Raw genomic sequence first — 12,644 nt, 5'->3', positions numbered from 1 at the left:
TTTGTCTCCATGTGAATTTAACAATTTTGTAAATTTGGGTTAAATACAAAGCATTATTACACAGAATTTGGCTTAAAATAAAATTAAGTGCATTTTTACTGTAATCATTACAAAAGCTCTTTACAAGAGGAAATGAGAAAAAGGGATCAGTTAATCCGGAATTGTGTTTTTCTCTGTGAGAAGAACGTCATGTAAGCAGATTCTAGTAAATCCGGTTGTTGTTGTTCCTGATGTTGTTGTGAAGGACTCCAGCAAAAAATCATAACATCATGTGACTAGACTGGGGAGGCAGCGAGGGAGAGGTTTACGATTTCGGGGGACTCCTCCTCACAAGTCACTGGGTGATAGTAGGCCATGTTGTGTCACTGAGACTTTGAACAATTCAATACCAACAGTTAATACCCATATTTTAGACTGAAGTCATTCATTCCTGCTGGTATTTTATATTCATCTCTTGGTTTTACCTTTTTTTGGTTTTACCAAATGTTTTTCTTGGAAGTTAAATTTTTCATTTTATTAATTTTATTCTAATAGGCATTACACCCATTTTGGAAAAATGTTATTATGGAGGTGACACCTGATTGGATTTTTAAATAAAAAAGAAAATCAAGTATCTTATTTTGCGTAGACGTGATGAGACTGATTGAGGGGATTTAAGGGTTTATATTACATTGGGGAGTACCTGAATACTGCATAAATATCCCTTAAAATATTTTATAATTTGCACCTAAAAAATATGAAATAGCAGCCAACCTTAATATCACTTTAGATTGATAATTGAAAATGAAAGGAACAGTCAAGTAGCTCTTTAAATGTACAAAACTCATTTATTAAGCACTTTTGAGATTAAAGTGTTTCCAAAGAGTTAGTTTTTTATCTTTCTTATGTTTTTCTTATGAAAATGAAACTTTGTATTCTAAGATTACACACACACAACATCAAATGAATAGACATTTCTAAGAACCAACTGAACACTGATGTGCTCAATGGAAATCACTATGATGAGCGGAAAACACTACTATCATAATTAATCTTATCAGTAGCAGTTTTAGCATTAGCATTTTCAGTGTTAGACTACAGACTGTACATACAGTAGCCTGTTTTCATACTCAAACGCACAAATTATTCTGAAATACTGTGTACATATCTCAGCAAACACGATTGGATTTGTAAAGTGTTCTTCATACAGAATAAACAAATTAAAATAAAGAAAATCTTCTTTTTCTTTTTCTTCTGTACAATCTTCTGCACAAACTGTAAAGACAAAGTCTCAGTATAGTCACAGCATGGCTGTGGCTTAGGCGGTAGAACGCCTAACTTGTTAATTCAAAGGTCAGCGGTTCAATCCCGTGGGCAAGATACCGAACCCTACTGCCCCTGGTTGTTCCGCCAGTGTATGAATGTGTTTGACTGGTGAATGCCAATGTAGTCTAAGTGCCTTAGAAAGGCGCTATATAAATACGGAGCATTTACCTCATCAACATCGCAGGAAATGTTCTCCCTGGCCAAGCAGAAGAAGTAGCGCCTAGTTCAGCAAATCCAGTCCTCAGAAGCTTCTAAAGACAAAGTAGCTTCCGTAGTTTGCAGAAGAGGTACACAAGTATTGGCATCATGGTCATAGACCTTCCACTTTCAGGCAGTTCCTACCTTTACTGTACATACTGTGAAGGTTCCCAATCTCATGCATACGTGCTAACATACCTTCTGTTTACAGTACTATTGTCCAGTAACATTACAAATCCAAAACAAATATTACTTTATTTCCATGCAGTGCCACAATACTTCACATTTATTCACTCAGCTGACGCTTTTATCCAAAGCAACTTACAATTGCTATTTATGTCAGGGTCGCACAGTTAAATGTCTTGCTCAATGGTACGTCTCTCAGTGGGGTATTGAACCCAGGTCTCTCACACCAAAGGCAGGCGTCCTATCCACTGCGCCATCACCACCCCAGTCTTACCTATTCTCAATCTGGAAAGTCTGAACGATGGATGCTACTGTGAACCTGCTCCAGCTTGGTCTTACTCTCTGCCCTGCCTCCCTCATTCTTAGACCAACCATTTCATCGGAGGTTATGGCTTTACTTGGTCTTGCGCTTGCTCTTCCTCATCATCCTCCATTGACTCTGTTGGCATCTATTTCTCCAAAACAGAAGAGCTCACATGTCTTGCCTTGCCTTTTTATTGCTGAAGAGCTGATTGCTTTTGTGTAACATGTGTTTGTCCATGTGAGGAGTCAGAGTGGGAAGCATGAAGTTTAAGTTTCGCATTTTGAATCGCATGTGAACACAAGAGAGTTTATTCATGAAGACAACGCCAAATGTAGAGAAGTGTGTGGTGCTGAGTGGTTTCAATCTGAATGTAAAGCAGGAAATTGGTTCAGGGGGGTTGGTACATGAATTTATAGGTTGTGGTTACTGTGTCTGGAGTACCAGTGTTAGTGTTTTAACAGTTGAGAAGAACTTTAATACAAATTTTGTGTGCTTGTGTTCGGACCAGCGGGATGGTGTGTGTGTGGGACTGAGTCAAGCTATGCTCCAGTGTGTGTGTGTTCACGGTGATGAAGGAACATGTTACCCAGTGCAACAGTGTGGCTCATTGATTTCATTTTTTGATTTGCCACTTCAGTTTCAAGTGGAAGGAAGAGATGAAATTCAAGCCTCCAAATAATTAAGACAGAGCAGAAGCAAGTGGACCTCAGTGTTATTAATAAATACAAAAATACACAAAGCTCAAAGCAGCCGAATTAATGTTGAGGATACAAAAAAGCAATTCCCCCTCGAATGAAAGCGGGCTTTCATTCATCTCTGTCCTTTGTGTTGCTTTAGTACCATAAACACAGACTCGCACACACCACCCACACCACCCACACACACACACACACACACACACACCCACACACACACACACACACACACACACACACACACACACACACACACACACACACACACACACACACACACACACACACACACACAAGGCTTTTGTTGTAACCCCCCCCTTGGGTAAATAGCGGACACAAATGAACAAAAATCACCGCTGATTGTCGACAGGTAAGACTGAAGAGGCTGCGACTGTGTGTCACTGGGCCATCTGGGAACAAAGTGACAGGAGGTGTGTATATGTGCGCGTGTATGTGTGTGTGTGTGTGTGTGTGTGTGTGAGAGAGAGAGAGGAGAGAGAGAGAGAGAGAGAGAAAGAGACAGTGAGCAAGAGGGAAGGCTGTAACAATGAATCTATGCTCTTTAGAAATGGAGATCAATGTCCACATGGTCGCCTTTAAAGGCTTTGGCAGGAGAATAATATACAAGTATGTGTATTTGTGCGTGTGTGTGCAGGTGTGTGTGCGTGTGTACATGCATGAGTCATTTCATTGCGTGTACTTGTGTGTATTTGCGCCTGTGTGTGAGTCTGGGCTTTTATGTGCTTATTTCATGCACAGAGATTGAACAGGTGGATGTGAGTTGTGGGTTTCAGTGTGTGTGTGCGTGTGTTTGAAGGAGGTCCAGGCTCCATCTCTCAGCAAATCAGCAGGCCTGAAAATCCAATCTGCCTGGAGAGACAGCAGGCTGTACATCATCTGCCATGGATGGACACTATCAGCGCTTTATCAGTGACCGCCCCCAAATACACACCCACGCACACATGCACGCACACTATGTTTCAATGACCACATGCATGAATGAACACACACATCCACACACAGCCCTTTTGACAGAGACTGATAGGCATTATTATCACAGTGATTATGGAGGGAGGCAGAGGGAGAAACAGAAACTCTGGCTTTAGTCTGGAGACCTTGAGATGCGTCACCCTAATGCAGATGCTGACAGCTGTGACTGTCCCTCTTTGCTGATGATAACTTCGTATTCCACCGCGTTAAGCCTGGTGATTTGTACCCCAAGTATCTGCCAAAAGGTAACATCCTACACTACACGTCTCGCTCATTTGCATCACCTTAGACTGTTCAATAAAAATATTCACACAGTCGCTGGAGGTTGCGTTTGAGGGGTTTGTAAATGCAAAGATCTGGAAGGTTCCCCGCTCCAATATTAATTGATTAATTCACTGTTAGTCTGACTGCCCCCTAGTGCCTGTTAAGAAGGTAATAATGTCTAAACACGACACTTGGAGCCTTAAAGGAAGTTCTACACTCACCGGCCACTTTATTAGGTACAACTAGTACCAGGCTGGACCCCCTTTTGCCTTCAGAACTGCATTAATTCTTCATGGCATACTTTCAACAAGTTGTTGGGAACATTCCTCAGAGACTTTGGGCAGTTTGAACATCAGCAAGTTGTCTTGACCACATCTACATGCCTAATGAAATGGCTGGTGAGTGTACATCTACTGGATGTCCTTTTCTGTTTTCTGATACTTGGCAGGGTCCAAGTTGTTGGGGGATCCTGGGATGTTCCCAAGCCAAAAAGTTTATGTAGTCTCTCTGTCGAGTCTGCACCAGGGTTCCTCTCCCAGTTGGACAGGCATCCAAGAAGAAACATAATCAGATGCCTTATCTACCTTTACTGGAGCCGTTCTAGTCCGAGTTCCTCATGCTGTCCCTGAGGGCCGAGTTATGCTACATAAAAAGTAGTTCGTATGATGTGTTGCCTCGACCGCCACCCTGGACTTTATTAACCTAACCTGATCTAATTAATAAATCTTTTCACTCCATTGTCATTTTCTTTTGCTATTTACACACACACACACACACACACACACACACACACACACACACACACACACACACACACACTGGACTTACAGACATGCATTAACTGTATTCACATGAGCGATGTCAGAGCGATGGGGCTGTTGCATAGCAGTTAGGGCTTCGGTGCCTTGCTCAAGGGCACCTCTGCAGTGCCCATGAGGTGAAGAGGGGAGAGACACAATATGCTTTAATTATGGGGACTGTATCTTCTGGAAGACATTAATGGTGGAGGGTTGTATCTGAGCAGGATGTCAGCAGAGCAGCAGCAGCAGCAGCTTTGGTCCTTTGTCTGTGTGCGTTCAGGCACAGTATGGAGTGTGGGTCACTCGAGTTTAGCAGTGCACAGTGCCCATATAATACACAATCACTGCAGTTACATGCATTTAGAGCGAGTAAAACAAGCCGTTACGTGGTCTATATAGACAGCTGGATTGATTAGGAGAGAGAGAGAGAGAGAGCGCTTCTCCATCTATCTGTCTGGATAATTAATATAAATCAGCTCATTTACCATCAGCCAATCAATCTAGATTTACACACACACACACACATACAGAGCCACGAGCACACGTAGCACTTCTGATTGTCTGCTCGTGTGTCTTTGCAGAAATCTCTAATGAATGAGGATGAAGCAGGGAAGGAGAAGAGGAGGGAAAGAATAAAAATATTCTGATAAGAGACAAATGACTGAAAGATTGATGGACCTGCATCAGCCTCCATGTGCTTCATTTATCACCGACGCAGGATTGTGCCACACCAGCTGGAATACAGTTTGTTTGCAAAATCTTTTATCCATGTATTGTTGTGAGAAAGCCCTCCTGAGATATTACAGATCTACAACATATGCAGGTGAACAGGTACAGTGCACACTGATACACATATTAATATGCCTACTACAAGACTTAAAGTTGAAATGGTTATACAGAAAGTAGGAGAGCCTATTTGCCGAAGGTTCAGTGTGTTCCTTTGTGTCTCCTGTTACCAAATTACTTGATGTTTTTTTGCGCTATACATTATCATGTCTCATATGAGCTTTATAGTACAGTTTTTTATTTTACCAGAAAAAACTAATTATTTACATAGATCATTCAATTAAATATTCTCATATGCTGTACATACACTACATTACATTTAAAAATCCTACATACAATATTTTACATAAGTACAAAAGCATTGACAGTAACAGTACACATGTGCAAGTTCAGATTGGCTCCTTTCAGAGTGTTCAGAGATTTAAACATTCTGTTATTATTATTTCTCACGCCTTATAGGATCATTTCACACAATTACATAAAACTTAAGTCTTATTCTCATAATTTTTAAGGGGCATGATAATATTGTACTTAAAAAAGTAACTGCTGAAATCTAAGACAATCAGACTAGCAAGTTTATCTAACCACATTATTTGGAGGTAAACTGCACTCTAGAGCACGCAAAATATCAATAATCCATGACTGCATAGAAAAGGTGTCTTTGCGCGGAAGCAAATGTGGGTCAAAGTTTAACCACTGTTTTCATGCTTCTTGCCCTCACGACTTGTTTTTAGCGCAGTTGCTGCATTCCCAGGATCCCAGCACTTGACTTAGAGAGTGTAGTGTTACGATAGGAGGGATGGCATTATGTATGTAAAACATTAATTTAAAAAGGTACTATAACTGATAAATAGTAGGGCTGCTGCTTATTACTTGAACCGCGAATTATGGTTTGAAATGAAATATTCTATCTGCTATGACAGGCTGTGCCTCGTACTTTAGCGGAGGGCAGTCTTAAAATGTCTTGTCTAACCCAGTAAATAAGGCTATTGTTGGTGTCGATGCCAAAGCAAAACTAGTGAGCGGTGCTGATAAATCGTAACAACAAGAGAAGTAATGTGATGAAGCATCTTGGATTTCACATCACAGATGCAAAAAAGTTTGCGGACACAAAAAACGTGTCACACAGAGGCAACATGAATGAATTGGACAACATCAATTCTATAACAGCTTTTGTTTAGGCTATGTATTAGTATGTGTTGTTAATAACTTGTTGGTATCATTTTAAATTTTTTTGATATGTTAAAAAAAGTGAAAGTGGAGTAAAAAGTACAACTATTTGCTCTAAAATATAGTTACGAATCGGTCTAACACATACGATTTAAATACTTTAGTCAAGTAGCACAAAATTTAAGCGAAACAGTATTTAAGTAAATGTCCTTAGTAACTTTCAATCACTGCTTAGAGGTCCGATACCACACAGTGAATATAATTTCCAAAATAATGCAACACAAATATAAAAAAGAAGTCCTTGTAACGTGTTTCACACTTTATTCATAGAAAAGCACTGAGATTCCAACACAAATCAATATAAAATGGTAGTAGCGTTACATAAATAGTAATAAATTCTCGCTTTATAGACAGTAGCTCAAGAAGTTGCACCAAAAAAAAATTACAAATTAAAAAAAAAGAACAAATGTTGATGATAAGCTATCATACTTCTGTGGCAACAAATACTGGAAATACCTTTTCATAATCAGTAGCACAAAGAGGCAACAAACACTTTCAATTTTCCCTTAAGTTAGAGAGAATCAAAAACAAAACAAACTGGGAAACAGTAGGTAAAAACTAGATCCTACCAGCAAATAGTACTCTCCTACAAAAGAAAGAAAGATAGAAAACATCAGGAACTTGCTGATCCAGATAACACAGACTGAAAAATAGAGCTCAAGTTAGAGGGAGGAAAGTTGTTGTAATGTTGTTAGTTAATGAATCACATCAAGGCAGCTGTTAAGAAAGTGGTAAAATAATATCCCTCTCTCATCTGTGATTCAGGAAAACAGCCTTGTCATGCTAACGTAGCAGCCAAGAAATGAATTCCACCACTTTTTATCCTCATATTAAGTGGCTGCACAGAAAGCTGGTCACTGACAAATTGATGCATTGCTTTCAACCCCCCCCCCCCCCCCCCCCCCCCCCACTTCCTACGTGAGAGGGAACGAGGTGAGGAACAACTGAACATTAGATAAAGAAATGACGGTCGTGAGATAGAAGAGGTGAACTTCAGCCAGCTTTGTAGGCTGAAGGAAATTGAGAAAGCAATAAAAATTTTTTATCATAATGACGAATGAGCACAAGGTCATCCACAGGCCGTCTCTTTTGTTCATACAGTTGCTGTTTAAGACTCTCTAACATTTGTGTATTGTTCTGTCTCACTGTGGTGCCGCCACACGTCACATCACCTCTGAGAAGACACTAAAGGCTTGAGTCCTGATTAAATAAAAACCAACAAAGTAAAGCAAAAATAAACTTTGTACATTGATCGGTCAGAAAGGCATTTTCCACCATTTACATTTTTTCCCCCTCCTCTGCATATTGCAGCGTATGCAAGCTGGCTACTGCGCATTGTCCAAATACAAGCATGCTGGGTCTTGTCTTTGTCTGCCCCCCACCCCCACCTCTCCACCCCCCAATAGTGGTTCAGTCCACTGTGTCTCTTCTTCCACACTTTTAAGTTTTAGGGGGCATCTTTAAGAGGTGACAAGACCATCGAAGTGGTTCTGCATAGTCAGGTTTAGTAGGTATCTGTTTACAAATGAATGCCTTCTTCATTCTCCTCAACTCTGAATGACGCGCTTCCTTTTGGAACAGTTTTTTTTTTTTCCTTTGCAAATCAAAGAAATAAAAAAATAAAAAAGTACAAATAATAATAGTTATTATAGCAAAAACAAAACTGAAAGAAATGTACACAGGAGCACCTGAGAAATGCCTTTAAGTCTTTGCCCTTAGAAAAAACGCTGTCAAGCCCCCCCGTCCAAAACAGTTTAAGTACACCCCCGCCAGAAAAGATAAAAATAAAGGAGCAAAAAAACCCAAACACATAACATACGTATTATAAATAATTATAACTTTACAATTTTCTGAATTGACACTTTAATATTTACAATATCTTAAATGCTTAATGCTACTACTTTTTGTTTTGTTTCTTTAAGTGATGTCCCTGAGAACTGAGTTTAGCCTCTCTTTTCTTTCTTTTGCTCAGTTTTCCTTTTTCTCTTCTTCCATCTGTGATCCTTCAGATCAAAAAAAAAGCCCAGAGTAGTGACTGGCTATCCGGGTAGTGGGTGAAGGTAGCTCTCGTGGAATGTAAAAGCAGACAAGAAAATGTCCCTCCATTCAAATACCCTTTTCTTTTAATGTCCTGCCATCGACAGGCTGACTCATTCGCTTGTGTTCTTTTTGTGTGTCTGCGATTTCTACTCAGTCATACAAAGTTACCAAAAACAATCAATAAATAAATGCTGAAGCAGGCAGGAACGTACTGAAGAGGTATTTGTGTGAAGTGCTTGTACTATGACGATTAGTCCAACTCTTTCTGTACTGTATACTGCCATTAACAACAACACTTTGCCACTGGGTAAGAAAAGGGAGCATGAACATCCCGCATAAAGAAAAAAAACAACTTCCTGTGCCAAGGCATGTGGTCTCAAATATGTACGATTAGGTCGACAAGTCATAAAACATACAGTATTTTCTGTTTTGCACTGTGTATCTGCAACCCTTTTAAGACAAGGCCACTCATCCTCACAGTCCCCAATGACCACAACCAGTAGCATTCACAGGTAAGAGCTTTAGTAAATATCGACCCTTTTCCATCACAAGACCGAAGAACTGGAGGAATGTAAAAATTCAGGAACACTGAAGTTAAGCATGATGGCGACAAGTGCAATTTCTGCAATTACGGTGGCTCTTAAATGTTTTAAATATGAGCCTTTTTTCTTTTGTAGTTTGTCAATAAACACAATTTAAACAACCATGAACAGACGTTTTGGTCACTTGGGGGCAGCGCAACAAGGAAGCAGTGTTAGAGATGACAATGGCTAACGTGTTGGTGACAGTTGCTAATTTACACATCTAGCGGAGATGGAGCAACATTAGTATTTGTTTGGAGATGTGTTTCCGGCCAACAAATAAGTCCAATATTCCCGCTCGTTTAGCTCTGTTTTGGTGTCCACTCACTCTTTATGAGTTAAATGTTACAATATGTTTACCAGCTAGCTACTAATTTTGCTGTCTACTGTTAGGCAATGCTAGGCAGCCGGTGTACAGTCAAGTAGAATATGATTTGTAGGCCATTGCGTCTTTGTAGCACCACAATGCTCCATTTATAATGGTATGTAGTGACACATTTTGCCTTTATCAAAAAATGGCAGTTCCAGCAATTTGGATATGCTGTGGTTGGAAACACAGATGATGAGCACAGTAAAACTTGAACCAACGGTAATTTTGCAGGCCGGAAAAAAACAACACATTTAGCTAAATGTAGAGCTGTGGGGAATATCAGAGTTGGGTGAGTTGGGTTTCCTTGTGGGTTTGTGCTTGTTTGACCAATCAGCAATGCTACATCCTGCACAGGTCACCCTAAGAATCGCAAATGGTAAAAAGTACGATATGGGCTTCCAGGGCTAGAGGGGTAGGAACTAAGAACCAAATTTAGAAACAGATTTCTGCTTTTAAAACAGGGTTAACACTCTGGGTTCATGAAAAAGTTCTGGGAAACAAACTTGAAACAAACGTTCCTGATTTCTGGCAAACGGTCTTGAGATGGAAAAGGAATTTAGCTCCAGGCAGAGTTAACAACCAAATGAAATCACCAAGGTCCCAATATGTTCCAAAGCTTCCCAACAGAATACAAGAAAGTGAAATGAATGCCGCTATGTGATAAAAATGAAGCACAGACTTATATTGCTTACTGACTAAATCTTGACCTAGCATGTGAAAGGTGACAGCTGGAGTCTTAACGATTTAAAAGGTTTTGGCCACTAATAGCTGTACAGCAGTGCAGTGGTATCGCTGGAGATGGGAATAATGTGACCCCCTCCGTTCATCACAGTTGTATTGTCACTATTAATAAGCTTATAGGAGGACATACAAGATATACTTTATACATATGTGCACGTGTGCATCGCCTTAACTACTCTGCATCTACAGCCTGAAACATGTCACTGTCAGGCTTCTAGATTTGAAAACATGCACTCTGTGAAGCAACATGGTTGTTCCTCCGACGTTATTCTTAAGGATAAGCACTGACCAGCAGGTGTAGAGGGGAGGAGCTAGTCTAGAGTGGCTTAAGTGAAGTTTAAAAACCCTTTTGTTACAGACTTCTTCTAAAGAGAGACCACACGTGTAGTTCTGTATTCTGCCTTCTCTACTCTAAGATGCCCTGAATGAAAGAAGAGGCCATTTCTGACTGAGAAGTTAAAGCTGACAAATAATACAGTCGAGGTATGATAGTAACACTACGTGTGGCTTCGACCTCAGTGGGGTTTTTTTCTTTTTGAATGACATGTTCCATCCACTTTGAAAACCACTTCCTCTTCTTCTTTTTCGTCTTAACCCAAGCTGAAAGTGTCTCCTGGCTCACAGTAAGTACCCCTTCCAACAAAAGCTTTTGGTTTTTAAATAGTCATGTGCCGCTGAAAAAAAAAAGTTCCTTTTGTCTTTTTCCATCACAATCTTTTAACTTTTTCATACTAGATTTATCATTAGTTGGGGGAGAAAAATGCTTTGTTTTTGCTGTTGTTTCATTTCCCCCTTTTTGCAGTCTCAATGAAGTAGAGCGATGCACTGTGAACACTTCCTGGTTCACATTCAAGAAACAAAACAACCAAACAGGACAAAAACTTAGTCAACAAATGGCTCAACAGAAAGAAGTAAAAATACAAAGAATCCAAAAAACCTTAAATAAAAACAAATAAGTTTAACTACTTCCCAAGAAGAGGGTCCCTGTGAGGGAGGGGCAAGGTCAGCCGAAACGCTCCCTGACCAACATCATGAGTTTCTTCTTGCCCTTGTAGATCTGTTTCAGGTTGTCTATGAACTGGGCGAACTGAATGTGGCCGTCCTGTGCCAGCAGGAAAGTCTCCCGTGCTTTGCTCAGGAACTCTATGAACTCTCCATAGTGCCGCGGACTGATGTGCGTCAGTCGAGAGTGCGTGGTGTTGATGTACGCTGAGATAGTGGCGTCCAGGAGCTGCCGCAACGGCGCCTTGTCTGTTGACATTAGCTTCCCAGAGTTCCTTCTCCCGGGAATGCCGGCGAGCCCGGGCGCCGTCATGGTGCACCGTCGCAGGATGTCAGACAACACCGTGGCACAGTGCACGCTCTTCACCACCAGGGGGATAATGGCTGCGAGCTCATTTTTGCCCAGAGAGTGGCTGAGCGCACAGGCCCAGAGCACGTCGTTTATAGCTGGGTGAGTGTCCTGGTTGTAAGCCAGGTTAAGGTGGGTCATGGCGAGGGAGGCCAACTTGAAAGACCTCAGCGGGTATCCTCTGTGTTCCATGTACCTTGCGATGGTAAACAGCTGGGAGTAAGTCATACCGGTGGACGCTGCGTCGATCACAATCTGGTACGCTGTCTCGAAGGCGATGTGGTCCTTCTCGCAGAGCGTCAGAGCCGACAGAGCACAGTTCTGGGGGTCCTTCATGGCGCACTGCAGGGCCAGGGTCCTGGCACAGCTGGCCAGCTCCTCACGCTGGGGGTAGTCGAGGCTTAGGCGCAGGATGGTGTTGTGGGACATGACGGTGGCCGCCACGATACTGGTGGCCTCGGTCGGTGTGAAGAGAGTGTACCAGCTCTGAAGGATGCTCACCAACGCCCGCAGACCTGATGAGGACAAGACAGAAAGACAGGATTTAACATTTATTGCGGTCAGAGTGTAAATCCTACGATACCGGTATGATTCACAGTTAAAAGAAAGAATTGACATGGTAGGAGAGGAAAAAAGGGAACATTTATGTAAGAGTTATGATCATACAGCGTTTCATTCTGAAATGTAGCTTGACAGACTTCAATAAAACTTTATTTTATTTATTATCATAATTTAACGTATCGGTTCCTCATCCTGTCATTTTTGAGCAGGCTATGAGCGAGATATTGACTTGTTCCTGTTTC

At 41.1% G+C, this 12,644-nt stretch overlaps 1 protein-coding gene across 1 annotated transcript in view; it reads right to left on the bottom strand.

The window, feature by feature from the left end:
• Nucleotides 1-6,996: 6,996 nt before the first annotated feature.
• The window catches only part of zswim5 (zinc finger, SWIM-type containing 5), a 67,574-nt gene continuing 61,926 nt past the window's right edge, over nucleotides 6,997-12,644 (bottom strand). Inside the window, exon 16 of the mRNA XM_038718772.1 lies at nucleotides 6,997-12,356. Within this exon, the coding sequence (XP_038574700.1) occupies nucleotides 11,494-12,356 (863 nt within the window). The 3' untranslated portion in view covers nucleotides 6,997-11,493. The remainder of the gene's footprint in view (nucleotides 12,357-12,644) is intronic.

This window comes from Micropterus salmoides, unplaced genomic scaffold, assembly GCF_014851395.1.
Source record: "Micropterus salmoides isolate LMB-PRFRI ecotype aquatic unplaced genomic scaffold, ASM1485139v1 Ms_hic_scaffold_14, whole genome shotgun sequence".
In the NCBI taxonomy this organism is placed as follows: Eukaryota; Metazoa; Chordata; class Actinopteri; order Centrarchiformes; family Centrarchidae; genus Micropterus; species Micropterus salmoides.
The sequence above is the reverse complement of the archived record's forward strand: the minus strand, read 5'-3'. Positions and strand labels throughout refer to the sequence as shown.